The following is a 12,772-nucleotide window of genomic DNA, read 5'->3' as shown; positions in this document are numbered from 1 at the left end:
GTCCATCTTCCACAAACATACCCAGAACCTCTTTCCTGATAATTTATGCACTGCAACTTCTTTCAATTTCAAATCACACCTTCATCCTTGCCCAAAATAATCTTCCAAGATCTTGCTTACAAGAGGATTTTTCATGAAGTACATTCACTTTTAAACCACTCTTTCCATGAACTTTCCCTATCATCCTCCACTGAAAACACTTTTCTGCGAAAGTAAGTTGTGGTACAGAGCCAAGTGGACATCCTGTCCCAAAACGCAAAATAACAACCCTGTGTGTTATGAACTTGATTTTCAACTGACTAGCTACCAAGCTCATGGATGTTAAATGATTGTACACTTGTGGAAACACAACAGTGGCTCTTAAACCATTGATATGTTTTGCAAAATTTTATCAAAGGAGTTTAGCAAGTTAAAAAACATTAAGACTTTTTTTCAAAAGAGAAAAGAAAGGACGGGAGCTCACATTATGTGTGTTGTACCATTCACCTAAACTCGTAAGATGTTTTTTGTATTCCTTTTTCTGTCACTCATCTCATTTATTCTCCTTCATGGTGTAATCCCCCCTAGCGTCTTGTCTTGTCTCCTGACAGGCTGCAAGCTCTTCAGAGCAGGCACAATTGTCTTACTTGCTATATAAATCATGTTACATGCTAATGTTAAATTATAATGTTTTGACAGGATTTTTAAGTTGAACCTGATTATATGAAACAATAGAACTCTCTGTTTTTTTCCCTGAAATTTTCTTCTTTAAAGAAAAATGATACCAGAAAAGGAGAAGTAGGGGTTTTATTTCCTATGATTTTTTTAAATTTATTGTTTTCCTCCTACCTGTCTTTCAGGGAGAGCAAGTGAAAAAAGTTGGAGGTCATGGAAGGAGAAGAAAAAAAGAAAACAATGTAAAGAATATAAAGAGTAGGAAAGAAAAACAAATTCTTAAATTATAATTTCCAAAACCAGAATGCTAAACTAAATTCCATGAAAAATACTGGAATAAACGTTTCCTTATAGTAGATTCCGTTGAATGAAAAGGAATTCTACATTATCTTCCCCCCATTTTTGACAAGCTCTAGAAAAAGCCACAATAATTTTACACTCAATTTATCACTTAAGTATATTCATAATGTATAATCACAGCTGATGGCTAACTGACAGGTAAGCCACTGCATCTCTTCTCACCACTCATTCATTCTCATCATCATTTTCCTTTCATTTCTTTGGTGTGATGGTGGACATGTAGCACGAGTTAACAGGAGGCTGTGAAAGACATGAGCAGTGTTCCCTGACTTCTGGCTCCAGGCATTAGGGGTTTAGATAAATAAGAAAAAGAGTACAAAGAAGATACCACCGGTGGCTTCCAAAAAGAAATCCAAACTGGTTCCCTGATTTTCTTTGAGGATAGTTCTGGACAGCATTGACCAAGTGCTGCCTACAAGGGATTAGCCTATTTTGTGTTTTAGAGAAACAATTCAGCCTACAGAAGGGATGGCTTTGGAGGGACCTAAAAGCAGCCTTCCAATTCCTCTGAGGAGGTCATCAACAAGACAGGGCCAGGCTCCTCACAGCAGTGTTTGGCTGGAGGACAAGAGCCAGTGGACATAAAATGAATCAAGGCAGGATGAAATTTTCCCCATGAGGACAGCCAGATGTTGAAACAGGCTGTCAAAACAGGGTTGTGCAGTCTCTGTCCTTGGAGGTTTTCAAGCCCGGACTGAATAAAGCCCCGAGTAACCTGGTCTTATCTCCTAGATGACCTGGCTTGGAGGAAGAGGTTGGACTGCAGACCTTCTGAGATCCCTTCCAACCAGAATAATCCTACGATTTCCAGGGTGCCCTTTTTTTTTAATATACCTGTTGAATAAATGACAGTTATTCAAAAGCTCTGAGTACCAAGGAAAGCCAATGTATTTCCGCAGAGGTTTGTACATGCTTGTGAATTTAAAAATCGGGACTTTTATTTAATTGCCCAACCATGAATAATAGTGCCACAACACTAGACATCTGTTATGGCCTAGAAACTGAACTGAAACTATCAGCCTGTTTTCACAGGACCCCATTATTTTGCTTGTCTATTTTGTTTTTATCAGCATTATTGTGAGAAGCCACACATAGATCAGGGGCTATGGGATTCTTTCAGTTAGAAACAGTCTTTAGTTGTGGTGTTATTTTTTTGCAGTCTTGATGCCTTCCATTGCATTTGCAGCATTACAGAAGTGACACATTCTCACGTATGCTAAAAGGCAACATTGTTACCAAAAATTCCTCCTTCTTGCTCTTTCTATCCACAATGCTATTACTCTTTTCTTATCCTGGGGGGAACATGAGGGTTTAGTCATATGCTCATTCTTTTCCAAGGCATAAACAGTAGCCCTGAAAGATGACTAGCATCTTTATAAAGAAACTACAGTATGTGGTCCTCACAACACATGGTTCCTATTTTTGTCGTTCTGATAAAAGCATAGCAATGTCAATATTTTTTTCTTCTGATTTGGTGATTGTCAATGACCTGTATATCAGCTGATACAGCTGACACAGTTAAATCAGAAATTAGCACTCAGTCTCTTTAGAAGTCAGACACATGGACACTGAACACAAGAAAAATTGTAAGACAGCCCACATGATACTCCATTAAACAATGAAACATGTGACTGACTGAAAAACAGAGATACATCAGCAAATTTCCCCGAGGAAGTTTATGGTATTTAACTCCTAAACATTAATTTTATTGTACTGTATGAGGAACCAATTAACTGAGAGTTTCATTTTTATCGGACATGGGAATTATTGTTCAGAATATAGATGAACAGTAAATTCAGCACATTTTAATTTTATTAGGCTTGGCTCGTTCATCTCACACATTTTTGCCGATTTTGAAAGGTAATTAGATATTTCATCAATAACTGTGTGCATTATTTTATTTAGAACACTTTCAGCAGCGAGCTGATATGTAAGACACATACAATGTACCTATTGTATATTCAGATTTTTCGCCCCAATTGGATATGGTTGAAATAGTGATTAAAGCACTTTCAGAAAACCTCATGTTGATGACATCTGACTGGGAACACGATATGATTTGTCACAACAAATTACCCACAGGGGAGAGGAGGAATGGGCAAAGAAAAACAATTCTTGTTTCCAAAATGTGGCATATTTCCATAAAAAGTAACATAGGTATCAGCAAATAAAAGGCTACCTATAAGCTTTCCTGAGAATTTGTGAATAACCTGGAAAATATATTTGGGGTAAGTCCCACTTCCAGAAATACAGACTTAGTAACTACTGTTTCCTGACAAAAGAAAACAAATCCTAAAAATCTCCATGTAATTCAGTTTCTTGCACACCTCAGTTTAGAAAACAAAGTATGTTGTTCTTTGTGCTCCAGAGAAGAAACTATCTGGAATTCAACAGCTTCAATCATCTTGAAAAACCTCAGGACCGATACAACATACCATACTGCCGGAAGAGGCTAGTCAACATTTCATTTCCTTTTTATCACAATCATCAAATGCTTAAAGAAGCGATGGAGTGCAAAAAGTCCAAAATGAATCTTACTTAGCACCATTAATCGGGGAGAGCCCATCTTCTTTACAGAGTTTGGGCTATTCTGTGTCTTTTAGTGGAAAGCTAACTGTAAACAGTGCTGCAAATGTAGAACCACAGAGGAAGCACGGGGAAGCATTCTGTCCTGGTGCATTCTGCTCCGTACGGTTGTTGAAGAATACCCAATCTACCACTGTTCTCAGCCTAACTCCTTCTGCCTTTTCTGTAAATAGCTCCCCAGAAGCAGCCCCTTTTGCTTTGCCAAACATTTCTTTCATTCCCTTTATTATCTCTTATACAGGAGAGACAAGCATGCCTTAATATTCCACGTACAAATCTATACATATGTGCATTAATAAATGGATCACACTACCTACGACTAAAGAGCAGCCTCCTCTGAGGTGGAACTATGCAGTTTTCAAAGGGCACAATACAAAACTTATCTTCTATCACTTACACTGTTTTTATACTTTCAAAGCATTTCACAAATATTAATTAGCTCTAAATAAATTCTAATTATTTCTAAGAGTGGCCCTAGCAGATCTGTATCATCTGGTGTGTTGACTTCAGTGAAGTCAACAGCAACAGCTCCTCAGACCTCAGCAGAGCTGACATTTCACTCACCATTGCTAAAATGCTGGGAGTCATGTATATTATCTAGCAAGTATCACAAGCGAAGCTGAACTAGTAATAGCAGTAGTAACAAATTAGGTTAAGGAATGCTGGTTGGCAATAAAAGGAGAAGGGTTAAATGACCTGGGCCAATCTGCATAGCCTAAATGTGGGAAAAGCTTTACCACAGTTTGGGAAATGCAGTAATCGGGCTCTGTTTGGTTTCAACATCAGCCGAAAGGGAAGGCGCTCACCTGCTGCTAAAACCAATTAATATACTTAGGGTACTGGGGTTAACTCCTAACGTCTGCTCATGCCACAGGTCACTTAGTTAACAACCCACTTTGAAACATCAACTCTTTATAAAGAGATCTGCATTATACATCTATAGAAATATTGCATATTATGTATATAAAAAATACATATGAAGAGGTCTGCATAAAAATCAAAATACTGAAATTCCAAATAACACACAGTGAATTGATAATCACGTATGTAGCAAATAAGTAGGTTATGAGTATTTTTCTTGCTAATCGTAGACAATACAGTCCATCACATACTGCCAACTTATTTTTCTCATATGAAAAAAATGCTTTGGTTCTATATAATAATATTAACTATTTTATACACCATGCAATTGTATCTAGGTATGGAGGTTAAAAATCAGCTGGAACCATAGATTATGAATCTTTTTCTCAAATAGAAATGTAATCCTAATAGAAGTTCTTCCCTTTTTCTCTGCCAACTTTACCACCACACAATATGCCACAGAGAAAAAAGGGGAAGTGTCAACTTGTGTAAATTGTCCCTTATGTAATGCAAACCATCTGTTTAAAAAACAAAACAAAATGAAAAACCAAGCCACTCCCAAGCATGATCTGCTATGGAGAAAAAGAAAGAAAAGGAAATTTACTACATTGAATTGGAAGCCAAAGACCATGACCTGCCATGTAACCATGGAGAAAATATTTACCCCTCTCCTCCCTCTATTTACCCAATTTTGCAAAATATTTGGAGAAGTATAAGTGAGTAATTTGCTCTGCACGTACTAGAGATTGATATTGTTGTACTCTTTTGAGCATTTCAGCTGTCTAGAATGTTTCCCATCAGGTAGGAACCCAAGCAGAGAAACCTCTTTGTTTTCAGTAACAGACAGAATAGCTCTCACGCGGTGATGACACCACTGGGTCAGAAGGTCCCCGAGTCCTCAACCACTGGAACCTGGCAAAGTATAGGGGGATAAAGTATCAGCATACTCTTTTCCTGGTCTTATACTCTTCTTTAGGTATCTGCCATGAGAGGAATCTGGACCCCTGCTATGAACTGTTACGACTATTTTTGTGTTATCTTCAGTCAAATCCTCAGAAAAGGAGGTATGTGTAGAGAAATCAGCACTCTTCCTTTCCACAGTCTCTCTCTGGATAAGTCATTAGTCCGTTGGGAACCACTGGCTGAGGAATCGTACCACATACACTCTCTGAAACCACTGGGAGACATACATTTGACCCTCTGTTGCTCTAACGTGGACAGGTGAATCAGAAAGCAATGAATAAGTTAGTTTGGTTTCATTCTCTAAGCTGAATGAAAGAAAAATACCAGTATAACTAGGTATTAATCATTTTTTCTCTTTCACTGACCTCGAGGCTTGATCACACATTCTCCTCCAGCTGCAGCTGTGCTGGCTGAAGAGGCCACTATCTCCAATCACAGCCCCCTGCCAAAGGTTACCACTGTGACCAAGCTGCTTGTTTAATCACTTCCCAACATGTTTCCATTAAAATGAGCCAGCTCAGTTTAAGCAATTTTAACAGAAAGTCCTTGCTATCCCAGCCTGGACAGAAGCAAGTTAGGGAGTGCTTAACGAAGAAGCTTGGCCAGTATGTCAGAAGTTAGAGGCACAGTGATGAGCAACTGGAGGCTCTTCAGCTACCTGGCCTGCAGACAGAAGGTGGCAAGTAACCCAGCCATGAGGTGTGACCAACAGCACAACTGACTAGAGACGCGCAGTGCCTTACATGACACGCTGCTGAATTTGAGATACTCTTCTGGAGATCTGACTTTTCAAAGGGGCAGGGCACACAACAGTATAAATGTCCCTCTGAAGGTGTCCCCAACCGGATATCCATAATCAAGGTACTCAGCATCATTAGCTAGTTATGAAAATATTGTTTGTCACAACAATTCACTCTTCCTTCTCCCCCAAATTTTCAAATCTCCCTTTTATTGAGAAACAGTATATGAAAATTTTCATAGTTCTTCATTATTTGTGACTGGAACTTAATTGTCCCATGGAGATTTTTATTGTTCCTATGTGCAGGTTGTTAATGCTAGTAAATAATAGAATCATCAGTAGAGAATTCCTGTCAATCAGCCACACAAAATAATTCTGAACATCTATCTGTCCAGAAAAAAGGGCAGGTTTTCCAAAAGGACCAGGAACATATAGAAGTGAGGTTACATTACCATAAGGTACATAAGCTAAATTTAAAACATACGATGGCAGTGAGGTAAAGATGCTGGTAGTGGGATCTTCAGAAGTTCATAGGAAGGCCTTGCATCCAAAAGCAAACTCAGTGAAAGTTAAGCATTTAACATGCTGAGAAAAATTAATCTGCTGTACTTTCTCTGTTGCAGTGCTATACTGGTACCCACTTTAGCTCAGTTCAAGCTAGTATAGGTGACTATTTGTACTAAAGTTTACAGTACAAACATTTGCTATATATCCCTGAGACTTAGATCCTGGTGCCTTTGTCACTCTTCAAACGAAGATTTAGTCTTCTACATCGCTCACGTGCTTTAGAAAATTTTATCCAAAGCTCTTTGGTTTACAATCTACCACATCTTTGCCAAGAGGACTGATACACAGAAGGGCAAGCAGGAAAGTGGGAGAAGTATGTTTTAATGGTCTGTCAAAAACATTACTTGATGTGAACATGTTATAGTTTTAAGGCAGCTACGTTTTTCATTGCTACAAGCTTTCTAGGTGTAGCTAAATCCATATATACTTTTTTGTTTACACTAAACTGTGAGTAAAAAGAAAAAAATCCTTTGGACTACTTATCATTTTTCCTCAGCTTCTCAGTCAAATTCAGTCAAACATGCCAGGGAATCACCAAACACAGAGCTGTCTTTTTCCACTGGCTTCTGCTCAGTCCTAGACCTTGGCATGCTGTTAATTCCAAGCCTTACTGCAAGAGCAGCAGCAACTTTGCTCTTTTTTCTTTTTCATTTTCAAGGTTACACAAACATGCAATGTCATATGTACTTCATGGATGTGAGGAACTATAGGACTGTCTTACAGTTAATGTACATGCAGTAAAAAGAAGGAAAAAAACCAACCTCAACTCTTTCTAGCCAAACCAGACTTCATTAACATCAAACTAATTTAATCTGCCAGATACATCTAAAGGGGTGCTTTCCTGACCTTTTCCAGGCCTACAGTTATGGTAGCATTCATATTCAGTGTGGCTTTCAGTTAAACATTCTGTAATGTGAATCACTACTTCTCCCATTTGAGGGAGACTGAGTGTGAAATCACTGGAAGAACTGAATGAGCCTATGCTTTGGCACTGCAGCTGCTGAGGGACGTGAAGTGTTTTGAACAGTAATTTTCAGTAGTGGTCCCAGTCTGCAAAATATTAGGAAAAGGGATTAGTGGCCAAAGAAACTCAAGTTTGCATTCAAGTACTGTATCTACAATATTACAGAAACTGAAAGAAATCTGAAATTGCGGGCTAAGCCAGTTTAACTAAAGGAATCTTTATGTTCTAGTTTTATGAAACTGCTGCAGTGGGAAGTCCTGAGTAACTCAAAACAACTGATGAATTCATGAGTTAGTCGATGATACAGATGGATACACTGACATGGATATAATAAAGCTAGACACGCATGCTAGAGACAGAGAACGGTAGAACAAGCAAGTCCTAGATAACTCAGTAGGAAACTGATGTTAGAAGACTTATACAAGTACAAAGGCATGAAAACAAGCCTATGAAATTCATGCTTTAGCTAAGTCTATTCATGGAAATGGGGTTCCTCAATTATTCTTTAACTTGTATTTATCATCAGCCTGTTGACAGGAACATGAAATCCTATAGAAGGCTTAAATAAAATTTCAAAAAAAATCCGGGGAGTACAGAGGACAATACAAATCTTTCAAAGATTAAAAATGTAGATGCTATATTTTTTAGTGTTAGGCTCTCATAAATATACTCATAGTTTGTGTTAGTCCATCAAACTGAAAGGCATATGCTATCTTTGATCTCTGCACAGAACCCCCGTTGAGATTAATGTGAGTTCTGTGTGAAGAAAGAGACTAGAATAGGCCCTCAGTTCACAAATAGTAAGCAGGCTGCTTCAGGAAAAAAACATATTTTCTTACAACAGTGTTGAAATTTATTGGGAAATTTCAAATAGCTTCTCTTCAGATGTATGTATGTATGTGTGGTCATGAGCACGTTCACTTGTCAAAAAGATCTGTCAGAAAGAAGGTGCACAAATCTACTTGTCGTGTGAAATGTTTTGCCATTACATTGAAACACATACTTCATCTCTGACAATCTTTTCTCATACGATACCGACTAATTCGCTATTTTACACTCATCTGTGCAAGTTAATGGCTTTGTCCATCTGGCGAGAGAGGTGATACTTTTATACAGATTGGCATGAAATTGTGCCCTATACCCACTCCCAGCTAAAAAAATCTACAGGACTTACTGCATCCCGCTTTGTAGCTGAAACCAGGAGGAAGAAGGAATCCTTGCTGTGCAGCTGCTGCTAGGGTTCGCTGGTCTGGAGGGAATACGGGAATCATTAATGGAGGCAGCTGACCCTGGACCTGCTGAACAGGAGAGGGAAAATCAAACGTGGAATTTTTTCTGGGGAAAATGTCTGCTTACACGCTTTCTCTTACTTCTGATCTGAGAGGTCAGGTTTGAATATGCTTCTCCATAATGGGGTGTTCCAGCAGCATCAACTATTCAGCCTCATCTTAATTACCAAAGCACTTCGTATGAATTACATTAATCCAAAATAAATCGAAAGATTCCACTAATGCACGCCTATATCCCAATTAATTATACCCCCCCAGTCCATAATGCCTCACTTCTCTTTGACTGGAGGGTGGGTTTTTCTTCTCTTTTATTGCACTGTGTATCAATATCTCTGTCTCAGACAGTGGCTTTCACCCTGACTGAGCCCAAACACAAAGATACACGCACACAGAAGTACAAATACGTGCGTAAGTACCGTACAGCACAGTCAGTACTATTTTTCTGCCCATATACATGCACTTATTTGTACACGTGAAAAGATAAAGTCTCTGAGATGGTAAGAAAAAAGGCTGAGACACTTTATTCACAAATAAAACACAGCTATGTCTGAAGCGTTAGCTGTTCAATTTTGCACAGCAACTGTACACAACCATGCAAGTCAGGAAATGGAAAATATTACATTGTAAGTCGATACTGCAGGGGACTTAAGACATGCAGAAATTAGTCATCAAAACTGGAAGTTGGCCATGGCACAATGTCCAATACTATTGCTTTTACCCAGGTCTGTCAGAGTTTTTAATTGCTAGAAATGGACATCGTCTTTGTATTTCACACAGATGAGAAACAAAAAGTTTGCTAGATTAAAACGTTAAACGGCTGGTTTTAATTAAAAACCCCCACCGTACTGACCAGATCAGTCAGTAAAGGAAGACTGACTCATTTTTTAAGAGAGGTCATCTAGATTTTTAATGGCACTGTAAAGCTTAAGGCATTGGAGGTACAGATACATTATCCAAGACTAAAATTTAGTTTGTGGTTTGTAGCCTTAAGAAACAAGGAGAATTAGGGTGTTGATAGACAACCTTTTTTGGCCAGAGGCGTAAGAAGGTGTTACTCCCTTCATTATGGCCTGCAAAGCAGACCTGGCAAAAGAGAACCTGTGCCAGGTCCTTGGTTGCCACAGTTCAGACTACAGCATCTTGACTTAGTTTTATTTTCATTTAATCTCCTGAAGATCCAGGAGATGTCTCGGTTCACCCAACACTGTTACAAAGCAGAAGAGTGATATGAAATTTGGGAAGGTAACCTCTTCATTTATGCCAGGACCTGTCAACACCTGTGTCTAGGCTGACTGCATCTTTGTAGCCTGAAACAATTTGCAAGGATGGAGCGCTGTTGATGGAAATTCTTGCCCTGGGAGATGAAGGTTGGGACTGAAGCTAGAGTAGATGTAGCTCCACTCACTGAACTATCTCAATCCATTTTTTGTTACTTCAGTATTTTTCTCCTTTCTATTCTGATCCTGTTAACTAGAAGACATACCTACTTTTAACTGGATTGCTGGAGAAGAAAAACATAAAATGTGATTTCTTCTCTATCCCCAATCAGTCACCCTAGAACTGCCCATTGCCTGCCTTTTCTTCATGTGCTTATTTTTTGTTTGTTTTGTTTGGGTTTTGTTTTTTTTTTTTTTTTTAAGACAAAGACAAAGTAACTGTATTCTTTTAGAACAAAAATGAACAGCCGTGTGGAATTTTTGCATAGTACTCTTCTTCGGCAAAAAGCCACAGAACTTTTTTTTAAATGGTTTCCAAGGATGAAAGTGACTTTGCCAAGCAAAGAAGCTTCAAAACAGGACTCAAAAACACTAATAGAAAGACAGATGGTTCTACTAAGAGCTTTGCTGCCAAAAAAAATGTTAAAAAAAAGTGAAAAAAATGAAGTGATGTTATTGAAGCTGACTGCAAAGTTCTCTGATGACTGCAAATACTCTTGTCCCACTGCAAGTGTTAACTCTGCCTCCAGGGCTAATATAACTAAAGCACCACACACACACAAATTGTCATTGCCAAGCCCACAATGTAGCACAAGTCTGCGCTTGATTCCAAGTGACTGCCAAATACACGAGCAAAACACCACACTGAAAAATTCCCATTTAGGAAAACATTTACCAGCAAAATGCCCTTTCTTCTTAAATCTGACTGCTGCATTTCATTTTTTCAGATCGCTGCTCCTCTTTATCTCTCCAAGGGGCCTTATACCCACTAATTTCAAATGACACAACCCCGGTTGCGTTAAGGAGGTAAGAACTATAGAGTGATGAGGATGGTTTGCATGGATACAGAAATAACGCAGTCAAAACAATGTGATTTTCATTCCAGGATGGAACGTATGTAGCACCACTCAAACAGCTACACTTAATTTTCTCCCAAATACAAATAACTGCAAACATTAGTTTATTTTAATCCGATTACCTGACACAATACAATACAAATTACGGACTCTTCATTTTTATGGCTCATTTAACTACTACATCTTAACTTTTGTTATGTTTATTATTATTACCTAGAATTGCTAGGATACAACTGTTTCAAGTGGCACATAATACAGGCCCTCCTTCTGAGTTTTACACGAAAGGTATTTTCCTCTTTTTTTTTTTTAAAGCTATTACTACGTCAGTTACATCTCTCACAAATGTTTTTTGTTATAAAGTTTACATAATTTCCAATGTTTTCTCGATGGTAACTTCTTGATACCGCATTTCTAATTTGAATGGACTGCAAATCAGAGCTATTTTTCAGGCCTTTCAATTTGTTCTGCTAATGGACATATATATGTCCATAAAAAGAAAGACATCTTTAACAATCTAAAACTGCATATAGCTGTCAAGATTCTCCACTTGCCAATCTCTCTACATGCTTACTTCTTCTTAGTTGTAATTACCTAAAGGTAAAAATTGTAGTTTAAATCCTCACAAAATTCCCAATGGATTTAATGGGCTACAGTTTCACCCTGTAACTTCTTATCTACTTTAGGATATTAGTCTGGATGATACCGATACAATCTTCCAAGGGCCTGTTTTTTCACTACACATAGCATTGCCATGACGTCAATTGATCACAAAGTTTCCTGATCTTTCTTTTAATTTGAATGCCATCACCACAGATCAGATTAACCAGAAGTACTCTTGTACTGCATGACAAACTGTGGAGGCATGGTGTGCGCAGAAAAGGCATATGACATATATAAAATAACAAAGAAACGAATCGAATGTCATGAGAGCCATAATATTCTATACAATCAATTGACTAGTCAAGGAATTCATACTTTCACGTATCTCTGACAAATAATTTGGGGCAAGAGGGAAGTTCATGATGCAATGAAGGAAGTAAAACCATACCATTTGACATTTAGTTTATGAGAAATACTCCCCTTAAGGAAGTAGATACACAACAGTTCAAACAGGTCAAGAAAATAAAGGTTCTCTAATTCATAATGAGGACAGCAAGTCATCTTCTGTAACGGCAAAGGACATACTTAAGTCAATTATGTCAACGGCTCCTAAAAATTTTAGAAGCGGAAGAAATTGCAACCAAGTTTCACCTAGAGCCCAAACCAGAATCAGGGACCCTTCATACCTGTCACTGAAAATCCAAGGAGACTAGCCCTAAAGAACATATCGATTAAAAAAACAGTGTGAGCACATGACAAGCAACTAATAGTACATCTACTGTCCAAGTGGGAAACTGAGGCATCCAGAGTTGCCCGTAGAGATTTCCAATTTTGGGAAGTGCCTCACTGTCTCTTTATTTGTTTCAGTGCCTTTGAAAAATCTGCCCTTAAATGAC

General features: G+C 38.3%; 1 protein-coding gene across 22 annotated transcripts in view; it reads right to left on the bottom strand.

Annotated features, from left to right (window-relative positions):
- The window catches only part of SOX5 (SRY-box transcription factor 5), a 660,386-nt gene that overhangs the window by 95,169 nt on the left and 552,445 nt on the right, over positions 1-12,772 (bottom strand). For 16 of the 22 annotated variants that reach the window (XM_076342769.1, XM_076342759.1, XM_076342734.1 and 13 more), the window contains one exon: positions 8,869-8,992. In XM_076342769.1, coding sequence (XP_076198884.1) covers positions 8,869-8,992 — 124 coding nt within the window. The remainder of the gene's footprint in view (positions 1-8,868; positions 8,993-12,772) is intronic. The other 6 variants (XM_076342695.1, XM_076342717.1, XM_076342824.1 and 3 more) reach the window with 1 other exon arrangement.

The sequence above is a fragment of the Aptenodytes patagonicus genome, chromosome 1 (assembly GCF_965638725.1).
Source record: "Aptenodytes patagonicus chromosome 1, bAptPat1.pri.cur, whole genome shotgun sequence".
NCBI lineage: Eukaryota > Metazoa > Chordata > Aves > Sphenisciformes > Spheniscidae > Aptenodytes > Aptenodytes patagonicus.
The sequence above is the reverse complement of the archived record's forward strand: the minus strand, read 5'-3'. Positions and strand labels throughout refer to the sequence as shown.